The 24,992-nt window shown below is 33.7% G+C and overlaps 1 protein-coding gene across 1 annotated transcript in view; it reads right to left on the reverse strand.

The window, feature by feature from the left end:
* Positions 1–24,992, reverse strand: part of LOC150083925 (ras-specific guanine nucleotide-releasing factor RalGPS1-like) — a 103,061-nt gene that overhangs the window by 40,724 nt on the left and 37,345 nt on the right. The window contains exons 7-9 of the mRNA XM_090375622.1: positions 19,011–19,142; positions 12,035–12,128; positions 5,306–5,509 (exon numbers count right to left, since the gene is read on the reverse strand). Of these exons, the coding sequence (XP_090231748.1) occupies positions 5,306–5,509; positions 12,035–12,128; positions 19,011–19,142 (430 nt within the window). The remainder of the gene's footprint in view (positions 1–5,305; positions 5,510–12,034; positions 12,129–19,010; positions 19,143–24,992) is intronic.

Genomic DNA, 24,992 nt, shown 5'->3' on the forward strand with positions numbered 1-24,992 from the left:
CTGGTACGATAGATGGGTAGCGTTCCTCCATGTGGTGTGAGCGCCACACCTCGAAATCTGCTTACGTTGGTTCACACCTGGGTGGTCACCCACGATGTACTTGTGCATGGAGGTTATACCCAGGATTACTAACAGTCCCACCATCGTGAAGGTGCAAGCAGAGGATTTGGCTGTCACAGACTGTCCCTTCGCCGAAATTGGGTCCACTTGACTTTAGTGTCACCCGAATACCAGTTCCATCGGTGTTTTAGACTCCCAGGTAGCAAGTACAGCTTGTCTGGCATATCTGAGAGAATGTCTGTGACAACCTCAAGGACTAAAGCTTCCTAAATCCTTCCAAAAAAAAAAAAATTCACACAATCATTCCCTCTAAAAGTTTGTCCAGGTTCCTCTTTGAATTTATTTAAGCTATCAACTTCCACAATGACAGATGGAAGTTTGTTCCAGCAATTAACCACCCGCTGGCGAAAGCCAAATTTCACACATCTATTCTACAACTGTCTTTCCTCAATTTGAATTTATACCCCCTTAGGTTCGTAATCTGAGCAAGTGGAAGAATCCCATCTTATACACCTCAATTTGCAGAACTTAAGCCTCTCTTGGTAAGAGGATCCCCTTCATTCCCCTCACCAATCTTGTTGCCCTTCTCTGTACATGCTCAAGCAAATCTACATCCTTCCTAAAATTAGGCCTCCAGACCTGTATGCCATACTCAAGGTGTGGCCTGACCATTACCTTATACAAAAGGATAATTACCTTTTTTTCCCTGCTAGCAAAATTCCTGTATATCATTGACATAACCCATGACCTGCTCTTGCAGCCTGTCTGCACTGCTCAGAAAACTTCATATCTGACTGCACAATTACTCCCAGGTCTTTTTCATTTTCTACCACCCTAAGTGTAGTACCATACAGTTTGTACGTTCCTCTGCGGTTACTTCTACCCAATGCAGTACTTTGCATTTGTCAATGTTAAACTTCAGTTGCCACTTCTCATCCCATCTTCACAAATTTTCTAGATCCTGTTGCAGTAGCACACTGCCATTACATCACTGCACACTGTCATTAACAACCCTGCCAACCTTTGTATCATCTGCGAACTTCGACACTAAGCCTGATATACCTTCATCAATATCATTGATAAATATACAAAACAACAGTGGGCCCAAAGCTGGTGGGACTCCACTAATAACATTAGTCCATGAAGAGCAGGGTCCATTGATTACCACCCTCTGTCTTCTCCCACTCAACCATCCGTTTATCAATTGCAGCAACTTACCTTTAATACCATTCTGCTCCAATTTGTACAGTAGTCTCCATGCACAAGTGTCAAAGCTTTCCTGAAATCTAAGTATATGATATCAAAATTATTTTTTGCATCCAGTTGCTTTGTAACTACACCATAGTATCCAATCATTGTCAGACAAGACTTTCCCTTAACAAACCCATACTGTGTCTGAATTATTGCTGCAGTCTTGTCTAGATGATCCTACAATGCATCTTTAACCAGTGACTCCATTATTTTACCCGGAACAGAAGTTAAACTAACTGGTCTGTAATTACTCGTGTCACCCTTTGAAGGTGATTCTTGCACTACTAGAAGTAGTGCAAGAATCACCTTCTTGCGGCTACTTTTAGCCTTTTAGTCTGTGAATCCCCCCAAGCTAGCAGTTTTCCGACCCACCTAATGCTGCCTCGATAGTATCAGCAAACACTCTTGTACCCTTTGTATTTAAGTGTATCCCATCGCTGTAGAAGGAGTCTCTCCTGTTAACAAGCAGACCACACTGAAAAAATTTCTACCCCATGAGCCTTGCACAATCCCTCCAGGGCTACATTGATTGACAAGGCTCTCATCATATACTCCCTCCTATCGTGTCTGGGCTGAATTGCAAACACTTTCAAATTTAACCCTAACTCATGACTTTTTTTTCAACACTGACCCGTACTTGTTAAGTATATCTGCAGATATCCTACTCTTATTAATGTCATTAGTCCCAACGTGTACAACTATATCACCGTTTGTGCCCTTAAAAGATGATATCTGCTCTACAACATCATCAATTGGCAGACATACTGTGGTCCTATTCCATCTATCCTTTTTACACAATATATTCCCCGTCTCCCTGACAATAGTCACCGACGATAACTAACTCCTGTGGGACCAGCGCATTCTGCCTTGGAGATTGCCGCTGTGTTGCCTGATGCACAAGAGTGAGCTCTGGTGTTGAGCTGGGCAGCTGCGAGCTTGATGAGCCCTCTTATTAATTTCTTCGAGGGCATCTACCCTACAACTCAAGCTGTCATAGACACCCATCAGAGTGCTGAGTTGACGCCTAATTTCTAGACACTCTGCACCTGGCACACACAAAGACTCCTCCTTAGCTAGATCATGTTCTGTTCCAGAGAGTTCAGCAAACATTCCACAAATTGCACATTTTTTTAGGCTGTGATGCGTTGGAGAATTGCTCCCCTCAGTTCTCCCCCGAGTCACAGCACTCCTGCTACTTTGTGCCCATTGCTTTGCTGCTCTAGTCTGGGGCATGATATTTAAAATTAATAAGATCAATAAAGTTAATTAATTAAATTAATTAATTGTCAATACTACACTATCTAATAGAATCCTAAATGCAGTGATGCGTAATACGCTATATAATTTTACGCTACAGCTACCTAGTTACCACAATTAAAAATTTGAATTCTCTATCACTATACGAAAACAATGGCTGGTAGGTTTGAACGAAACAATGGTTTTACCTATATTAGGTAGTGTGCGTGAGAGAGAGAGAGAGGAGGGGGGCATTCACTGGTTCTTGCACAACCTCTGAAGTACAATAGAGAATGTCAGGTATTTTCCAAATATATTTGGTCAGAAATTTTTGTATTGTCGTGATGGAGAAAGCAATCTTTATTGTGCTATTTCTTGGGACATTTTTGCCGTACATTATGCTACAGAAGCTGCGATATATCACTGCAGAAATCTTGATTCATAGTTTGTTTCTGTATTCATACAATCACTTTGTATTCCCTGTCAGTTTAAAATGAAAAATCACATCTACCTAGAGTACACAAAGCAAATGTGTTACCTTTTCTGGATTTTATAACAACACGAAAGTCTTGTTTTCTTAAATATTATGTGACACTTTGGCATCTTTCTTGAAGGACACTGTTAATTAGCTTTGGACCATATTAAAAAAATTAAATGCCATGAATAAAGTTTTAACTGGGGAACTATGTTACAATGGTGACACAGGGAAAGGGTCTCCATTGTAAATGTGGAAAGGCTAGGATAGGTTACGTTTGGCAGTTATACTAATCACAAAAGAGACATTTGTATAAGAAGCATACAATGTGCTTAAATCTGTAGTCTCAACGTTTTCTTCTTCTTCAAGGAAACTTATACCAAGTAATAGTCTCTGGAATACTAAACTTTTTTATTCATTCTTCTCTTCTTATTTATATAATGGAATAAAAAGCTAAGTAAAAAGTTAAAGTAATACAAGCTAATCTCAATATTAATTACACAAGTACTCCAAAATGAACTTTTATCATGGAGTACTTGTACAATTAATTCTGAAGTTATTTTAAATATAAAGTAAATAACCAATGAAGAAGTCTGTTTTAAAGACATGATTGGTAAAAGTGCTTTTATATTATAGATATGGAAAATATGTAAAGTGAAACTGTGACTGATAAAACAGCTCGATGGTGGGGTTTAGGGGTCATTGAAATGATATGTTCTTCCTTTCATTCACTGAGGCCTTGTGGTTGCTGACAAGATGGGCCCAAGTGACGAAATTATTATACAGTCAATTCCGGTTATTTGGGACACATCGGGACTAGTACATTTTGGCCCAATTAAGCGGCTGCCCCAATTATCCGAAGTTTCAAGTAAATAGTTAAAAACACAATGTACCCCCACTTTACAATTGGTTCACTGCACAATCAAAGCACGTTACGATGGAGTCGCCATAGTAAAGTACCGTTCACTATATGATGTGTAGTAAACGCTGGTCATTGTGATCTCATTTGTGAACTGAATTTTAATTCTATTAAACAGCGATTCTAATTAGCGAAAATAGGAGGAATATTATCCACAGGCTATAAAAGTAAAGATATTAAGCACAAATTTACCCTTTATTACCTTACCAATTAAAAAAATTAAATGATACGTGATAATCATAATAATTAATACGTACTGTAATATGTACATACATACTAACTAGTTGACATTTCTGTTCACTGACATTTATTTGTTGGTGGGGGTTAAAATTTAAAACAGTAAAAGATAAGCAATCAATAACAAAGAACACGGCACACACAAATTGCAAGTAACTCGATACGTACAAGTGAGAACGGAGACAAGTTACGAAGCTTTAAAAATAGAAATGAAGAGCCGAAAATTAATTTTTTTATATGATTGAAGAATTTCATGGAAGTGTAAACACATTTCACCATAATAACCCACAGAATTCCAGCTGTCAGTACTATCGCATATTTAATAAGATCGAGTTTACTATCCATTAGATTGCACACTAACAGAAAAGCCCAATAAACAGGTGACTGCTAATTGTTTTATGGTTGCGACCTCCCAAAATCGGACCAAACCACGTGGTATGGTTGGAAACGATTGTAGGGTAATCTCCAGTGCTGCGGTCTCCTGCCTCGATTAACCGGTGGCCCAAATAACTGGAATCCACTGTATTATAAATATTTTGTGAATTTACATTTAGCTCAACATTTCCTTCTGATTTGGGGAATCTCTCTCTCTCTCTCTCTCTCTCTCTAACTATTGAAAGGCATGTTTGTAGAAGAGAGAAGGCATTCTCAACAGACAAAAATGCCTTTTCATTCACTAACACTTTTTTGAATTCCTAGTGCTATGTTAATATAGCAACAGATATACATATAAACTGAAAATTATTAACAACAACAATTTTTTTTTTATTTTAATTTTCAGAAGCAAAAATAAATATTTTCATCTATTTTAAAAACAGAAAAGAAAAAGGAAATAAATACAGCTCACACAAATAAGATGAGTCCTTTAATTATAGGCATAAAAAGAAAAAGTGAGGCAGAAAGTAGAATGAAATGGAAAATTGAGAAGGTAGTTAATTTTTATTTTTATAAATTACTAAATGCAAAATTTATAAAGGGTGAAAAAATTAAAGGTTCTGATAACATCCAAATAGTTATTAAACAGTAAATCAGCCTAAACCAATACGGGTTCATAGTAAGGTAAGTTCTAGTGATTTTTTTTAAAAAAAAAGGAATTTAAGAAATGTAATGAATTCAAAATTTCTTACTTAGTTCCTAAACTGCGAGCTTTACGATGGCAAGGCACAAACTTTTGCCCACTATACCCAGATCCTGAGCTCCAATCTGATGAGCTAAATTGGCCAGGGACATGGAGTGTGTTTCCATAATGAGATTCATATATCTTACTGGATGTTAAATCATCTCTTGACCTACTAAGATTTGGTGTTGGTGGCTCTAGCATCAAAGATCTCCTAACATAGTAAATGTAATCATTTAAAACATCATATTCATAAAAATCTCATATTTCTACAATATTATTATGTAGAGAGAAATCTTTCTTAAAGATAAAAACTTAGCAAATATCACATTTTAATCCATTGGTATATGTATTTATTTGTGAATTTGTCTCCAAGAATAATAACAGAAAAGGATGATGCTGAGAATAAAAATTAAAATTATTATTTTAATAGAAACTTAGAAAATAAATTACAAACACTAACCGGCAAACTTTCTTTAGTATTCAAGATCCTAATGTGATTTTGGATGCGCTTTATGACAACCCAGATTTGATTATCAAAAATAACATACCAATTAGCCTTTTTAAGTCTAACAGTAATAAATTTCCTGTGTGGTTCTAAAAGAATAATTCAATTATTTAGGGGGGGTGGGCAAATGTTCATTAAATATAAAATACACAGAGACATGACTTTTATATCTAGTTCTCCAACTTTAGAAGACAGATAAAGCACAATATCAATCTGGCTTACTAGAATTATTTATCCAATTTACAAAATGAAGTGCTGAACAGATGTGAGACCATTGTGGAAGCATTGGAAACTTAGATGGCTTTGCTAAATATTACTGTGATTTATATATAAAAAATCTGATTATAATAGTAAGTTGGACAACAACTCCTGCATAAATTAGTAATATTTTGACACACTTTGAAGTTAATCCTGATATACTATTGGATACACTAAATAAGTTTAAATTAAACTATGATACAAACACTGATTATATTCCCATGGCCTTTGAAAAACTACTTTGTGGTCCTGCAATAACAACTCTTATTTCTTATAAATGCTATCTTCAAAAAGGGTTTATTCCCATCAAGATTAAATGAAACCACTATCGCTCCATTATTTAAAAAGGGTTCAAAAGCTAGCACAGCCTCTTTTAGGCCCATACACAAAGCAAATTCATTAAGTAAGGTCACTGAAAATATTAATGTATATTCAGTTATGTTGTTTTGTTAAGAACAAATTCAGCCACATTCATCATGGCTTCCTTATGGGCAGATCAACAGTGACCAACTTACTCTCTTAGAGCATGATATTAAATATGCACTTGACAAACCAGATATGATCTGGACTTGCAAACAGCCTTTGATTGTCCCACACAACTTACTCTGTCTTAAATTGAATAATTTTGGGATATTAAGTAATGCTTTTTCACTAATGGGACACTTTTTTTAATAATGGGAGAAGCAGTGTTCTATATGAAGGAACATATTCCTCCACTTTTCCTATCCAAAGGGGGGATTCCTCAGGGTTCTCCTCTTGGTCTTTTACTGTTTGCAATCTACATTAATTACATCCAAGATTGTTCTCAATAAGCAGATATTAAATCAATTCAAGATTGTGAATTATTGGAAGGATTAGCCACCAACACATTGTGGATTGCAAATAATGAGCTAACAGTGAATTTAGACAAATTCTACAACATTTATATTGCAGACTATCACAAAAAACATAAAATAAAATATCCCTACAAAATCAATAATCAGATAATAAAAAAAATGTTCAAGAGATTTCGGACTTGAGATTATGCTTTTCTGCCAAAGGAACCTTTAATACACACATCAATAAGATTATTGCAAAAGCTTCCGGGTCTCTTGGATTACTAAAGAGAGCATGTTTCAATTTTTCCAACAGACAACTAATAAAATCTGCATGTACAATGATTATCAACCCGATACTTGAATATGCCTCACAGATTTGGAATCTTCATACTAAAATACTCATCAACCAAATGGAACGTATTTAGAAATCCATAATAAGTGTACAAGTCTAGATTGGAAATTGATGCAAAGTCTTATAATGAATGGTGTACTCATTTCGAGATGGTACCACTTTATCAAAGAAGGGCTGTTGCTGATTGCAAGTTCCTTATGCATCTCATGAATGGAAAGTCAGATGCCCGAGCTTCTCTGCTTGTTCAATTTTAGCTGCCCTCAAAGAGCTTTGAGAAGACGTGATTTGCTTGCATTAGAGCTATTCAGAACTAATAACTTAAAATTTAACTATTTCAATAGAACTGCTAGATTGCTAAATGAATCTAATATTGATATTCTATCTGAATGTATCAATATTAAAAGAGAAATAACAGGGTTTTATATTCAAAACTAAGGTAATCCCTAACTCAAATACTGGTCTACAGAAATGACCATGAAGTCAAAATGTAGTTATTTAATGTGGATTTCCTTCTAGAATGAGAAGAAAAAAAAATAATTAAAAAATAAATAAACAAAAAAAATAAAACAAAAAATGCTAACCATTCATAGTTAATTATTAATTAAGATTAAACAATAAAATTAAATGAAAAAGGATATGTTGGTAAAACATCTTTTTCATCTTTGTGCTTTTTTCTAAATGCAAATCTCTTCTTGTAATATATGCTGTATTATAGTCTATTTATTTATTGTTTGTAAACGTATCTGTATTATTATTAGTTATTTTCCTCCTGTAAGGTTCAGGTTATTTTGGAGTATTAATGAAAAAAAAAAGGCATTATAGTTCATCACATCTGTTTTGCATATTGTCTTTAGAAGCACGCATTCAATTTGAATGTTACACAGGTTGAAAAACCTGGAATAACTCACAGGGAATCCTACTCCCTCTGCCTGAGATTGTTTATAACTACAGACTCAAAGGGTGCCTCCATAGCCAGGGGGGTAGGAGCAGCAGTGCGTAGCACAAGCTTCTTGATTAGACTGGGGTTCGAGCCTGTAACCAAAAAAATACGGAGGATGCGGAAAGGTCAGGGAATGACCATCGCATATCCCCGGAGCAATATGACCTTAGTTGCTAATGCTCCTAAAAACCAAATAACAAACAAACAGACTCAAATGAAGCAAACTTTAGAAATTCCTCCACTTGTTGACAGGATTCAAACCACTCCAAATGAGTGGCAGATGGTGGTATATCATGTTGACTAAGTTGCCATATAGACATATGAAAAGCCTAAGCATTTGAAGCAGTTTAGAAGAAAATGCACTGCTCCTAAAGTTGAGGGGATTATCCACCATACTGAATGAAGTGGTCAATGCCTATAGTAGAAGTAGTAGTGCTCAAGCTATAGTATGACATCTGCTGTTGCTAAAGCAACTGTGCATAAAGCAGTAAGAAATGTGCTTCAACAATGTCAAGAAAAATTCTTGAATATCTAGAGAGCACCGTTCACACTAGCTTCTCACTGGTAATTTGAAACCTGATTAGCCTTTACACAGGACTTTCTAACACAAACAGAAGCAGAGAATGTGTGGCATTGAAATATCCTATGGTGCTTCTTAATCTTCTACTCTGAGAATGTTTGGTGTTTTTAATTTATAATTAAAATGAATTGAAGTAAAGTTTGAATGAATTCAAAAATAAGGTCTAATTTATTTAAGAGAAACAATACACAATGAAGCGATGAAATTTAAATCTTTTTCTAAACAGTACCTAAGAAGTTCCATATAGCTACTGTTGGTTTATAAATGAATTATATAAAAAACACATTCCTAAATAAATGCTTCACTACGGCCGTTATAACTTGAGAAAAAATGCAAAAGCTGTGCAGAGCTTTTGTTAAAGATAATTTTAAAGAAAATGTGAAAGGTGTTGCTGATTAGCTTAAAAATATTCTGCTACAAAGTAAGTCTCTCATCATTAGAGACAACCAGAAGTCACCTGGTATGAAGTCTGGTGGGTATGGGATGAACTCAAATATAATAAGAGAAAAAATAGAACATTTTAGTAAGCTCAAATTTGTTTTTTCTAAAAAATTGTTAAGGAAAAGGAAGGGATGAATGGAGGATGAGGAGGTCACTACCATAAAACAATAAAAACAATTTGCAGTTCCTGATTTATTGGGCTTTCTGTTAGTACAGTCTAATTATAAATGGGTAGCAAACTCGATCTTATTGCATTTGCAATAATACCAATAGCTGGAATTCTGTGGGTTTTTATGTAATGGTGAGATGTGTTTCCCCTTCCTCTTCAATCATATAAAAAACATATTTTTCAGAATCTTCTCTTTTGTGCTTGCCATGTTCGTTGTTATTGACTGCTCATCTTTTTTACTGTTTTAAATTTTACAATCCAAAAAAAAAAAAAAAAAAAGTCAGTAAACAGAAATATCAATCAAACAAACTTCAAACTTGTCAAGATAAAGTGCTATATTTACTGTAATATTTATTGGAAATTTAAAACGTTTAAACCTGCAATATTATTGGGTTTCTAACTTTTTTTTTTTTTTACTGTTTTACTTACCTGACTGAACTTTTCTTTTTTTTTTTTTTCTTCTTTTTTTTTGAGTGCTCTGCCCTATCCTTATTTTTCCCATAAGTCCTATTGTTTTTAATGCGCAAAATATCATAACGCGGAGATTTTTAGGAACACATGTACCACATTATAGCAGAACTGACTGTGTATATATGATGTTCCACCTATATATTACAATAAATCTGCAATCCCTCCAAACCTACAGCCCCAACCTTTTCCATTATGATTTCTGGCTATTTCCAGCAGTTCAAAGTGTGCCACAAGACACAAATTTTCTTCCAACACAGAAGCAAAAGTAAGTCACCATCACTATTTGCATATAGGTGCAACACTCAAAAAATTTATATCATGCATATCAAAAATTTTAACATTTCATGACAATTCTTACATGTATGGGCATACCCACTGAAATAAACTTTAAACTGTATATTTAAAAACACACTTCAATCAGCCCAATCATTAAAAAAAAAAAAAAAACACCTCTTTGTCATCATGTTTAGAAGTCTCTCAAAATTCTCTTAAAATGCAAAACTAGGACTATTATGAATCCTGTAGTGATCAATAAGAAAAATATAAAAAGTTCCTTCTACTGAATTGAAATGGAGTTTGAATTGTCCTTTAGAGTATTAAAAAAAAAAAAAAAAAAAAAAATGCAATTTAGAAAATATACCTGCCTTACATACTGCACTAATAGTTATTAAATGACCAGAAATGGAGTACCTTTTTGTGGATTATTGAATGTACCTTTTTGTGGATTATTGAATGAAATATCTTAGGTGGCAGAATACTCCTGACAGTAACAGCATGTCTTATGAATTCTGTTTGTACTCATTAAATCTGGTAATAAAAAAAAAAAAAAAAAAGCAAATTGCAGCCATTATCAACCTACTGCAGGATGGAAGCCTCCTCAACAATTCATGCTGAGGGAAATGGACCATAATCTGCCATGCTGGTCTAGTGCGAGTTGGCAGATCGACCGTATTTAGCAGTCAGGGGCTTGAACCCCGGTCTACTCAAAGAGCGTGTGCCACTGCACTCCCGCTCCTGACCACTTGGCCACGGAGGCCATTAAATCTGGTAATACCTACTAGTAAATTATATAATCATTTTATTTTTAAATAGCTTAGCTTCTTTCTAGTTATTTCTGAGAAAACTGGGAAAATAAATAAAAGCTATAGTTTCTGACATTTTCTGGACTTTTTCTATTGTTTGTGATATGTGCTAAAATAAAAAGAATGTTAATATCAGTAAAAACATATTAAGGTTTAGTTATGTTAAAACTTAAATTTGTTGCAATCTCCTTCAGACAAACAACTGTGTTAAAGTATGCTGAAGTCAGTAATGCATTAGTTTAGCTATTTGTCATTCTTATTCAGATTAAAAAAACAAAAAAAAACATACAACTACTACTACACTATCTTGGCTTTAGAATACTTCAAAAAAATTCCTTTAAGTACAGTCCTTTATAATCTTCCTTAACAATCAAGTATGCTGTTCTTCCACCTATATGGCACAATAAATCTGTAATCCCTCCCACTTATAGAAAGTTAACTCTTATTTATTTTTCTTTTTTGGGATAAAATTTTTGTTACTTAGGCCAGCGGTCTCAACTTTTTTTGGTCACGCACCCTTATTTTACTTAAAAGGACTAGCATGCATCCTGGAATAAAAAAATTAAATATATAAGTTTAATATATTTTTTTATTTATAAATCATTTACATGGATGAAATTATATCTAAAATCACATATAATTTTAAAAGATCACAAATAAAAATATACAAAACAAAATTAAATTGAAGTTTGAGTACAAAATGCATGTACTTGAACATGCATGATTGATGGCATGATCAAATAAAGTTGCATATTGAAGTATTAAAAAAAATTATAATTTTTATTTTCAATTATGTTTCGAAAAACTGAAGTTTTCATAATTAATAAATATTGATTTATTGTGGATTATCTCGTGCACCCCATGGTTCATCTTGTGCACCCCTAAGGGTGCGGTATGAACCAAGATGAATCAGTGGTCTCCAAAGTTGGGTGCATGCACCAACTTTGGAACCAATGAATACCATATATTCCCGACTCCAGGCAGGTCTTTAGAATTAGTCAACTGACTTTATTACAGCTTTAAATCACCACATTTTACTTTAATAAAAGGATTCAATGCTTAATATCATAATATAATAATGTGATTATAATAAAAAGAACTAAAATAAAATAAAACCTACTTATAATTCTCTTCTTCTACAAATTTTTGAAGTTCTTCTATGTATCGCACAGATCTGAGGTAGTTTTGTATGTTAGGTGATACAGGAAGATGGTCTTACAAGGAGAGGGAAAAAAAAAAAAATTAAAAATATATTAAGAAAATACAGTACAGCAGAAACTGGGCCTTAGCCCTTGCCAGGTTTTTAAAACCTCATAATGAATGAAAACAACTGCTGTTAATAAAATGCAAAAATAATCAAGTACTGTATTAAGATAATATAATATTCTAACATAGAAGCAAACTATTACTATAACTCAGTATATCTCTAAACCCTGAGAAACTTTTCTCAGCAATCACATTCTAAACTTTAAGTTGGGAAAAAAAACTTCTATACTGTCAATTATAATTATATAATGATCACAAGAAATTAATGAAAAACTCTTGCTATATGATTAGATAGTTTACTGATGTCTCTCGCTGGTTGTTCTTAATCAAAAAGGACAGCTATTACCATTCAAACTATATTAACCCTTACACTTGAAATGTGAGAGAAATTTAGGTACTTAATATAGAAATGAACACACACAAACTCATAAATGATGCCTAGCTAATTAGTTAGGCATCATTTCAAAATTCATCAAGGCAACTTCATTAAATTAAGAATTCCTGCATAATAGTCACAATTTTGGTAATAAAAAGTACTCAACCCTTATTACCATGATTGCAAAACACAATCTTCAGCCAAGTGAACTTATCAAAAATCAATGTTAAAGAACATAAGTTAGAAAGAATGATAATGATGAACTTTGTTACTTGTGTCTGCTAATTCAATTTATTGAATTATATTGCTTATTTATTGATAAAAAAGAATTATTATTAGAGATACTCTGACTTAATTATTCATTGGAATTTGTTTATCTATTATCGATCACTTGTTTTCAATATTTGTTAGTCTCTTTACTGTTCTACAGTACAATTGTTGTTTTTTTTTATCATTAATTTTTGAGAGTAAAAATTAATGATAAAAAAAAAAAAAAAAAAAACCAAAAAAAAAACTCTGCTAATATTAATAATTGGCAACTTGAGATACACTACAGTATCTGAAGAAAATTAGTGTTAAACATATAAAGCGGCAGTTCTATTTCAAAAAAAAATTTTTTTTTAATGAGAAAAAATAGAAGTGGTTTAAGGTTGAAGGATGTTCATTTAAGGTACAGTAGTCACAGTGACAGTAGCCACTGGCAGAGGTGAAAGAGATTCTTGCACTGCTTCTATTAGAATGAGCAGAAGCCTGAAAAACAAGATGCATGGTATTTCAGAGATTGCTGGGAGCCATTGCGGTACAAGTAAACACATGGGTTGTGTTAGGGTAGCTAAGAATAGAAACAGGTGCAGGTATACTTGCGTGTACACCAATGCTAAGAGTTTAGAAAATAAATTTGATGAATTTGAGGTATTGCTCAAAACATCAAAGGCAGATATTGTTGGGATATCAGAGATGTGGTGTCACACAGGTATAAGGGATGCAGAACTGCAATTTGGGGAGTACGTCTACAGAAAGGATAGACAGGATAGGAAGGGGGGAGGGGTTATGCTATTAGTTGAGAAACATAAAATCCAAGGAAGTGTAGCCATTCGACATCGCTGGACAGTGCAGTGTTGAGTCAGTTTGGTGTGACATAAGCATTGGGAGATCAAAATTGAGAGTAGGAGTGTGCTATAGGCCTAATGACTCTGATGAGTATAATAAGGAACTGTACAGGGAAATAGAGTGGGCCAGTAAATCAGAGAGTCTTATAATGGGAGATTTTAATTTCCCAGATATTGACTGGAATTTGGGGGCTGGTTACTCACACACTAGCAGGGCTTTTGTGGATTTTTTGGATGATTGTTTTCTACATCAGCATGTTCAGGAGGCGACTAGAGGGAGTAATACTCTTGATTTGATTATCAGCAGTGATTCTTCATGCATTAAGAATCTGCAGATAAATGAACCACTAGGTGACAGTGATCACAGTGTGCTGAAGTGGGATTTACTCAAAGAGGTAACTACCATTAGGGGTAAAGGGAAGGGTTATTGCTTCCGTAAAGGCAACTACGATGGACTGAGACAGTATTTAAATTCTATACAGTGGGACCAACTGATGATGTTACCAACAGCAAATTCAAAATGGGAAGCATTCAAAGAACTTATCTTGGAAGCTACTAGGCTTTACATACCAACTAAGAAATATTGTTCAAGGTTTAGGCCAAAATGGATGTCAGATGAACTAATGAGGCATATGGCAGAGAAGAAAAATGCATGGGATACTTACAGATTAACACATGACACAGAAGCCTATGATAGATACAAGTTGATATGCAACCACGTTACAAAGGAGGTTAGGCAGGCGAAGGCAGATTACGAGAAATCCTTGGCAAGGGATGCAAAGAAAAACAGCAAAGAGTTCTTTACTTACGTAAACTCTAGAAGGAAGAGGATGAATCAGATTGGTCCACTTGATATTGATGGGTCAACTGTTGATGATCCTGCTCAGGTAGCTAACAAACTAAATGAATAGTTTGCATCGACATTCACACATGAGGAGTTATTCAGCAAGGGGAATGCCAGAGGTGTATTCAACTCTAGCAGTAAGCTACAGAATCTTGAAATAACTGGGAGTAAAGTGGAGGAGAAACTGTTGAAGATAAACACAAGAAAGGCACCCGGTGTGGATGGGATCTATCCAGTTATATTAAAGGAGGCAGCAAAGGAAATAAGCAAACCCTTAGCCATAATTATGAGAGCTTCCTTGGACTCAGGGGAGGTACCCATAGACTGGAAATGTGCAAATGTGACCCCAATTCACAAAGGAGGATCAAAGGCTGACACAAGTAATTATAGACCTGTGAGCTTAACTTCTGTTCCAGGAAAATTAATGGAGGCACTTGTTAAAGAAGCACTGCAGGATCATTTAGACAAGACTTCAGTTATAGCTCAGATACAGCATGGTTTTGTTAAGGGGAAGTCTTCCTGACCAACTTGATTGGATACTATGATGCAGTCACAAAAGAACTGGATGCAGGGAATAACTTTGATATTATATACTTGGATCTTAGAAAGGCTTTTGATACTGTTGCACATGGAAGACTGCTACACAAATTGGAGCAGTGTGACATTGGAGGCAAATTGCTGCTATGGATAAAGGGGTGGTTGAGGGGGAGAAGACAGAGAGTGGTAATCAATGGACACTGCTCATCGTGGACTAATGTTATTAGTGGAGTCCCTCAGGGCTCAGTGTTGGGTCCATTATTGTTTTCTGTATTTATAAATGATATTGATGATGGTATATCAAGCTTAATGTCCAAGTTTGCAGACGATACAAAGGTTGGCAGGGTTGTCAAGGACACTACTGAAACTATGCTGCTGCAACAGGATCTGGAAAGGTTGAGCAGATGGGCTGAGAGGTGGCAAATGAAGTTTAACATTGACAAATGTAAAGTACTACACATGGGAAACAGCAACCCCAGAGCAACGTATCAACTCTGTGGTACTACACTGACAGTGGTAGAGAATGAAAGGGACTTGGGGGTGGTTGTGCAGGCAGATATGAAGTTCTCTGAGCAGTGCAGATGGGCTGCAAGAGTAGCTCATGGAGTATTGTCAATGATATACAGGAATTTTTCCAGCAGGGATAAGGAGGTGATTATTCCATTGTATAAGGCAATGGTCAGGCCACACCTAGAGTACTGTATACAGGTCTGGAGGCCTCATTTCAAGAAGGATGTAGAACTGCTGGAACGAGTACAGATAAGGGCAACAAGATTAGTGAATGGAACAAAGGGGTGCTCTTACGAAGAAAGGCTTAAGTTTTGCAAATTACAGTGTCTGGAGACTAGGCACCAGCGAGGTGATCTGACAGAGGTGTATAAAGCCTTGAATGGTTTAAGCATGCTCAATGCTGATGGGATTCTTCCTCTAGCTCAGAAAAATCACCCGAGAGGGCATAAATTCAAATTGAGGAAAGACAGATGTAGGATAGACGTGCCAAAATTTGCCTTTAGCCAGCGGGTGGTTGGTTGGTGGAACAGACTTCCATCCCTTGTGGTGGAGGTTGATAGCCTAAATAAGTTTAAGGCTCAGCTGGACAGGTATTTTGAACGAACAGAGGGGTGAAGTGGAAGTGGGTTTTTTTTTTTGGCTGATGCTGCATAAGCTTGCTTTCTTGCATCAAATGCCTCTACTAATGCTAAAGGTAAGACGTTTTGTTATTCTTTTGGAAATTCACCTACTACGAACCATTGAAATAAAAGAAATGTAGAAATTTTATGTTCAAAATGTGGCCAAATCAAGATGCTTTGTTAATGCCGAAGATATTAGATCACGTAAGAACTGCTTTCTTGGTAATAAAGATGCAAGTACTATGTTCTGTTAACAGTACTTAACGAACGTTGAACTCTGGGTTAATACTAAAGATAGGTTTCAAAAAAATAATATGTCATTTAAGCTTAACAATATTGATCTTGCTTGCATTATTAATATTAAGTTTATTTATTGGGGCCGCTGTACTGTTTAATATAAGAAATATAGTAAACAGTTGCCATAATTGTGTTACATTGTGCTAAAATTGAATTTTTTTTTTTTTTTTTTTTGTAATTGTAAATTTTGAGTTTATTTGATAAATAAACAAACTAATTTTTTTTTTTTTTTTTTTTTTTAGTGAGTTTTGTCTAGGTAATTTTAAAGGTTTTTAGCACTTTTGCTGCTGGCTTTTCTGGTGACCTTTTTGACCTGGGATTGAAACCAACTGACTGAGTCAATCTGAAATGGAAAGGGCAGAGACTTTTTTTTTGGACTTTTGTCTTACTATAACTAATCAGCCTCTGGTGAAGTTTGCTTGACAAAATTATTAGTTTTCTTTTGCCAAATTGGAAGAAATAGCTCTAAAAGCAAGGTGATTTTTGCTCCAAGTGGATTTTTAATCTACTTGCAGTGAAAATCACCAATTACAGATATTTTCAAATAGCATTAATATGATCAAAAGCAGAGAGGATTGCCACATTTTCACAGAGAAAATGTGGCAATCAGAAAAATAGAACCACATTTATTGATTTTAATCATCTACCACAAAACTGAGATCAAGAAATTATTCATACTAAATCAACTAAATTAAAAAGAACTTTTTGACATCGAAAATAATATACTTAAAGCCTTAGTAAAATTTTTATTAGCATATATAAATTTAAAAACATGCATGTGTTACATCTCATTAACGATATTGAAAGAACAGAGATAATTTAATAAAACCAGCGAATACTGAAATATAAAATCCCAGGATAAAAGATTTGATATAAGTTGGAATTATTTCAAAAACATGAGAATTTACTACCACCTATAAAACCTGATATCAGTAATGTACCTATAAGTAGGAAGGGATCTGATAACAGAACAGCAATATTGGATGTGAAAGATTCATTAATGAACACCATGGACAAGACATCATCATGGGCAACCTGGATAAAGCAGAAGATGAAAAAATAAGAAGCCTGAGGAGACATATTAGGCTTAAATTTAAACCTAATTACTAAAATAACCCATATATAAAATAAGAAAGGAATTATATTATGGTTTCTTACAGTTCAACTATAAATTAGCAATTAGCTATAATTTGCCCATAGAATATTTTGTTGGATAATATTACCAATGTGCAAGGCCAGCTTAAGTGGCGAGTAAATGTGGATTGGCTTATGGTGTCAAAGTTTATGGGAGCATGCAAAAATCAAAAGAGCAGCAAAGGAAAAAAAAAAAAAAATATCACTATAAACAAACAAGTGAATGGTTTAAAGAAAAGAATTCTATACAGAAAATAAGGATGCAAATTTATCTACTTCTTCACCATTTGGAATAACATTCTGAGCCAAATGTTTATCTAAAAGGTCAATAAATTTCAAACTGAACCCGAATTTGAGCAAACAACTGCCATCTAAAAAAGAATGTTTGATAATGAACATGAAGATAAAAGTTGGAATAGAGAAGGAAATTTCAAGATCTACTTTTCCCAACAATGCAGTCTAGTCACTAAAAGACCAGCAAAGTGTAAAGCCCTAATATTGCTGCATTTATAAAGTTCAATTGTATACGCAATAGCTCAATGAGCCTTTGGTCCCAATGAGGTGATTTACAGGTAACATTATGTATTCAAGAACCCACTAATGTCCCAACATAAAACTTTCCTATTGCACAAAAAAAGGGGTAGTAATTCTATTTTTTTCAGTTTTCAAGAAATTTCTTCTTTTTCTTTTTTTAATTTATGAGCAATAGTCAATTTGCATGACCTTGAAATTAATACCTATTTATTTACACACATTACATGTTTAATTAATGCTTATAAAAGAGTTAAAAACAACACCTGCTTTAAATTCCTGTCTTAATCAGAAGTGAACATATTACTATTCAAAGACTGCAAAGCATATCAAAAATGTTAATTTTTTTAACTTCAGAACTTTTCTTCTTATATGTATTTATTGTTATAGCAAATTTCACTAAATTTATTATTGATCACATCAAATGATATGTTTAGTTGATATGAGATGACCATTACAATATTTTACTGTTGCTAACACAAATGCATACTGTTTCCTGAAAGGTTGTGAAGGTTTCAGCAGGACAGGAATATTATTTATCTATTGATTTATTTTTTGTAGAAAATCATTTTAAAATCACTGGATTTTCTGATCTTACTGAATGAATGAATGTGGCACAAAATTAAATAAGATTTCTTAAATGCAGCCCACACTACAAAAGGTTGGATGCCTTTAATTTAAACACTACTTATAATAAAATAGACTTAAATGCATCTGAAATATATATTCACTTATATACAAAGTATTTTTTAAATTTTTAATAAGAGTCTAAGCAATTTTAAAATCATGCTCTTTGAAATGAGACCTACAGCCTCATATGACAATGCTATTTTAGTAGCTTCTAATAGAATAACTGCTTGAAAAAGTCTCACCATATGTTGAATGCTGAAGATCTGAAATAATTCTTAAAATGTTATTCATCTGCATCTGCCTCTGATAATTTTCTAAGCCTTGAGATTGAGGATGAGCAACATCAATATGTATCAGGTCTGTTAAAAACAACCCTGGTGGGGAAAAAAAAAAAAAAAATATATATATATATATATATATATATATATATATATATATACACACACATATATATATAATTACTAATAAAAATCTTTTTATACCATATTTTGCATGTAAAATTTAGTGACTTGTTAATGAAAAGCTTAATTAAAACTCTTAATGAACACTAAGAGGTATAAAATGCACAAACGTTGAATAATTTCTTTAGTTAGAGCAGTGGTCTCCAAACTTTTTTTGGTTGTGCACCCTTATTTTACTTAAAAGGACTAGCGTACACCCCAGAATAAAAAATTAAATATACAAGTTTAATATATTTTTAAAATTTATAAATCATTTACATGTAAGGCATTATATCTAAAATCACATATAATTTTAAAAGATCACAAATAAAAAAATACAAAATAAAATTAAATCGAAGTTAAAGTACAAAATGATATGAAATCATTAATGTAACAAATGTAGTAAATGTAATGTAATATGATTTGTTTTGAGAGTAAATGGGCCTGTAGTACTGGGATCCATTGCTTAAATAAATACATATGTCCAGTAAAAAAAATTTTAATACACATTTAATTACAAATGGATTTTAGCTTTCGAGGTTAAACGGGCCTCTTCGTCAGCAAATCATCAGAATGGTCAACCTCATGCCCATGCATGCATCATTGTGCGCACAACTGTATCCTTTAAAATTTTGTCTCCATTCTGTTAGTATTTACTGATGAAGAGGTCCGTTTAGCTTCAAAAGCTAAAAACCATTTGTAATTAAATGTGTATTAAAAATTTTTTATTGGACATACGTATTTATTTAAACTATTTGTTTTATTTATAAATAACTTACATGGTATGCATTATACCTAGAATAACATATAATCTGAAAAGATCACAAAAGATTACAAGCAGAATCTATCCTTTCTTGATCTACATTTGTTCTGTAAGTTAAAAAGGATGGAAGATATACTCTGAGTCAGAAGAAAGCACGTGGCTACTTTGTTTCGGACATGGGCGAAACCAACGGCATGATCAAATAAATCCGTGTGAAAAAACAAAGCCACGTAATTGAAGTATAAAAAACATTTATAATTTTTATTTTCAATTACATTTCGAAAAACTAAAGCTTTCATAATTAATAAATATTGATTTATTGCAGATTATCTTGTGCACCCCATGGATAATCTCATGCACCCCTAGGGGTGTTTGTTTGTTATTTGGTTTTTAGGAGCATTAGCAACTAAGGCCATATTGCTCCGGGGATATGCGGTGGTCATTCCCTGACCTTTCCGCATCCTCCGTATTTGGTGGTGATGGGCTCGAACCCCGGTCTAACTCAAGAAGCGTATGCTACGCACTGCTGCTCCTTCCCACCTGGCTACGGAGGCGCCACCCCTAGGGGTGTGCCCATCCAACTTTTGAGATCACTGAATTAGAGGATACTGCATGTTTTGTAAGAGGTTATTTCATTGCAGAGACACCACAGTTTAACCCTCCTTTTAACCAAGAGCAAGCATGTTTGTGGTGTACAGAGTACACTAAAAACAGAAAAACTTAGAAATTTAAATATCTATCAAAATTATGCAATGAGAATTTTAGTATCCCACCAGTATGGCATTCACTTTCAATATGCATAATTTTCCTTTTAATTGAAAGTATTGCCATCAAAGAATTTTCTGGCATCATATTGCATATTCCAAAAAAGTGAACCATGAATCCACTTGTCTGTTAATTTTCCAGAGTTTTGATTTTCCTCCAATTTTTGTCCATTTTGCTACTGTAATATTTAGCCATAAAGTATTTGGAGAATTTTTTTTTTTTTAGATAACAAGACTTGTTACTCAATATTTTTTTATCTTATTTAATATAGTGTGTCAGAATCAATAACAAATTTTTAAAGTTCCATTTTCAACTATTGCAAAAATAACTGACTATTGATTGCAGGACAGAAAAAGCATTTATGAAATGGCAAAAAACTGGAATAATTTTGGTTTTATTTATTTTTGATGTCATTATGTTTATTTTGTATGCACCAATGCATGTATAATTCATAAGTAGAAAGAAGCATGAAACTGTATGAACAAAATACCCACATTTATTGGCAAAAAAAAAAAAAAAAAAATATTTAAAAAAAAAATAATAAAAATGCACACGCACAATGATGAAATTTTTCTGTGATTTCATAATCTAGTTGCAAATGGTGATATTGATCTAATTTCTCATTAATAAAGGAATTTGCTTCAGAAAAAATAAAACAGAGGCTGTTTGGATGTGAAAGCTTATTTTGCACACAAGGCTGATCAAAAATCCTAGGGGTTGAATTTGTTAAAAATATTTTAATAGTGAATAAGAAAAACATTACTGCAGAGGAGGCATTCAGGTGAAAGGCTCAAGTACACAAAACATAATAAGGCAATAGCTAAGGGGAGAGGAGAGAGGTACATTTTTAAAAAATGTACTGGCACATAATTAGTCCCTGGGTTGCATATGTACAAAGGTTTATATTTATCTGTTGTTTAATTAAGTACTGTCAATTTTGAAATATGACAGTACAATTTTGTACTGTCCTATTTCAATCAAAAATCTATAAGATTCTGCATTTTATTGAAGAAATCATCCTCCGAGAATGCAGAAATAAATAATTGCTACAATAAAAAAACTTTATCAATAGATAAGATATTTGAAAGGAATAAGAAATTCTAGGATAGATGCAATATCACTAAGGAAACACATCCACAAATAGTGAATTTGTCTCCTACACTGAAGACGTAGCCTCTTGGAATATTTGTTGGGATATCACATGGTAGTTGCCAAGTCATCAAATCTGATATTTCAAACATAAAAAAAAAAAAAAAAAAGAGGAACTTTCATTCAAGTTTTTAACAGTAAATCAGATGAAAACAAGTGCCAAACTTATGAAAGAACTATTTAACATGTGTGATTATCAACCAGGGTTTCTAAAATAAATAGTGACAGGATAGGAGATGTAGCATTATATTCATAATCCACAGACAAATATTCAATCCTATGAATAGAAGTCTACCATGTTTTACAAGAAGAAATGGAATTAGGGCAAATCTAAGAATTTTTTTTAACTATACATGTGTAATTTATTATGAAATAATAGTGGGAGACCCTACTTAACAGATAACACTAAATTCATTAATGCACGAGAGATGCCATAAGTCAGAAAAAACAAAACCTTTGGGCATGGAAAACTTTGAAATTATGCTATGGCAATCTCCTGCTCGTCATACGACAATTTCTGAATGCCTTTTCAAATTGTGTCTAACATCCTCTTATTCATCTGACCTGACATCAGGTGATTTTTATTTTTTTCCCCCCTCAACTAAAAATTTCATAAAACAGATGGTTTTCCAGTAAAGCAGGAGGTTTGGCAGTTATGTCAAATGGATCAAGTAACTTTCAAATAAGAACTCCAAAGAAGTTTTTTTTTGCAATTATACTTATATAGCTGATGGAAAATATGTCCAAACTGCTAAAAAGTCATTATATAGATTAATTATACATTGAACTGTTCAACGCAGGATCAATGTTTTGATCCTATCTTTTTTACTTAGAAATGCAAAGGAATATTTACATTGTAGCTATTTTAATATATCTATTTGCAGTGGTATTACCTGATCTGTTATCAAGATGCTTAAAGGAAAGAATGCTATAATCCTTAATGTACATATGTCATTTCTTGTAGTTTTGTATATTAATACTAGTGAGTCATTTTCTCTTAAGCTGTTCTGAAATTTATTTTGTATCAAAGCACTCTTGGCAAAAGTTATACAAAATTTCTACATCTAAATTATCAGCTACACGACCAGTCTACATTAAACCTGAATTTGCATTTGAACCTATATATTAAGAACATCAAAAGGGAAACTTGATTGGATAATTTTGTGTGAAGAACCTAAAGAATAATGGAAGATAAGCCTTGCTGTTATGCTGTAAAAGAAAATATTTAATTTCACAAAGTAATAAGGTTAAACAATATATGGTCTGTGGCAACAGTTATGATGTTCTGAGTTAATACAGGCAATGTGAAAAAGTTATGAGAAATAACTTACTAATGCCTTATATAGAATTGCAATGGATAACTCCTTGTATTTAAAGAGCATCATTATACTTTTATTATTCAGTATGACTTCTTGAAAAATAGAGGCCGAGTTAAATGTATTGCTATTTACTATTGTTTATATAGCAAGAAATTTTACAAAAATACTATTTAAACTGCATCCAAAATTGGTGGATTGCACACATATGCAAACAGCCTGATATTTTACATTATATGTCAGTAAAATATGGTACTTCTTGTTTTTAGAATTTATAATAAGCATCTAGGTTAAGAGTGGATAACATTTCAGGAATCTTGTGCCAAGTTCACTCTGGCTGGGTAGGCTTAATTAAGCACCAATGGTAAATTTTTGAAAGCAGGGGATTATATGTAAAGAAGCTTTCTACTGTTTTTTTTCAAAAATAGGTGCAGAGTGAATTGGGGTATATGGAATGCATTTAACCCTTTCATGAACATGTGCATAAACTTTTTTCATGTGCAAGCCTGTGGCAGTACTTATATAAATTTGTTTTCAAGGATGTTCTAAATAACGAGTCCATTTAGTATTTAGTATTAGTAACGGCCGTATGGTGCAAAAAAGCCTATGGCTTATGCTGCACCAGCCAAAAAAAAAAAAAAAAAAAATCCGAACAAAACAATGATAAAAACAAAAATTAAATAAATAAATAAATAATAATAATTAATAAATAAATAAAAATAATAAAATGAAATAAAAAATAAATAAAAAGGAAATTAATCCTATCATCCTATGCGCTTCCCTTACCCGAAAGTACTATCCAGATGACCTTTGAATTTCCCCAAACTGTCGGCCTCTACCACCCATGAAGGCAACTTATTCCAGTAATTTATAACTCGCTGGCTAAAATAAAACTTCCTGCAGTCCAATCTAAACATTTCCCCCCGTAACTTGAATTTATGTCCCCTAGTTCTAGCATCATTTATAATCTTGAAAATTTTGTCCTCATTCATTTTACTGATGCCTCTCAGAGCCTTAAACACCTCAATCAAATCTCCTCTAAGGTGTCTAGTTTCCAAACTCTGCAACCCACATATTCGAAGTCTTTCTTCATAAGGACGCCCTTTAGCCGATCTCACCAGGCGAGTTAGCCTTCTTTGCACCCTTTCAAGAAGCTCGATGTCTTTCTTTAGGTGCGGTCTCCATACTTGAACACAGTATTCCAAGTGTGGTCTAACATAAGCCTTATATAATGGGATTATCATGTCCCTATCTCTACTTGCAAAAGTTCGATAGATCATCGATAGGACACCATGGGCCTTCCTTGCAACCTGTTTACAATGCTCAGAGAATTTCATGTCTGACCGTATCGTAACACCCAAGTCCCTTTCCTCCAGTACTGGGTTTAGTTGAACTCCACCAAGTGAATAAGTTATTTTGGGATTACTGTTTCCCAGGTGTAATACCTTACACTTTGTTGGATTAAAGCACAGCTGCCATTTTTCTGACCATTCTTGAAGTCTATCTAGGTCTCTCTGAAGAAGCTCAGCTTGACAGTGATCATTAACTACCCTACCAATTTTAACATCATCTGCAAATTTAGACATCACGCCCTCTATCCCTTCATCAATGTCGTTTATGAAAATTAAAAACAATAGTGGTCCTAATACTGATCCTTGGGGAACCCCACTTCTTACATTAACCCAATCTGAGGAGTAGCCATTTATCACAACCCTCTGCCTCCTGCCCCGAAGCCATCCTTCTATCCATCTAAGGATTTTCCCAGTGATTCCAACCTGTTCCAGCTTATAA

This window comes from Mastigoproctus giganteus, chromosome 6 (genome assembly GCF_048544385.1).
Source record: "Mastigoproctus giganteus isolate SK-2022 chromosome 6, ASM4854438v1, whole genome shotgun sequence".
Taxonomy (NCBI): domain Eukaryota; kingdom Metazoa; phylum Arthropoda; class Arachnida; order Uropygi; family Thelyphonidae; genus Mastigoproctus; species Mastigoproctus giganteus.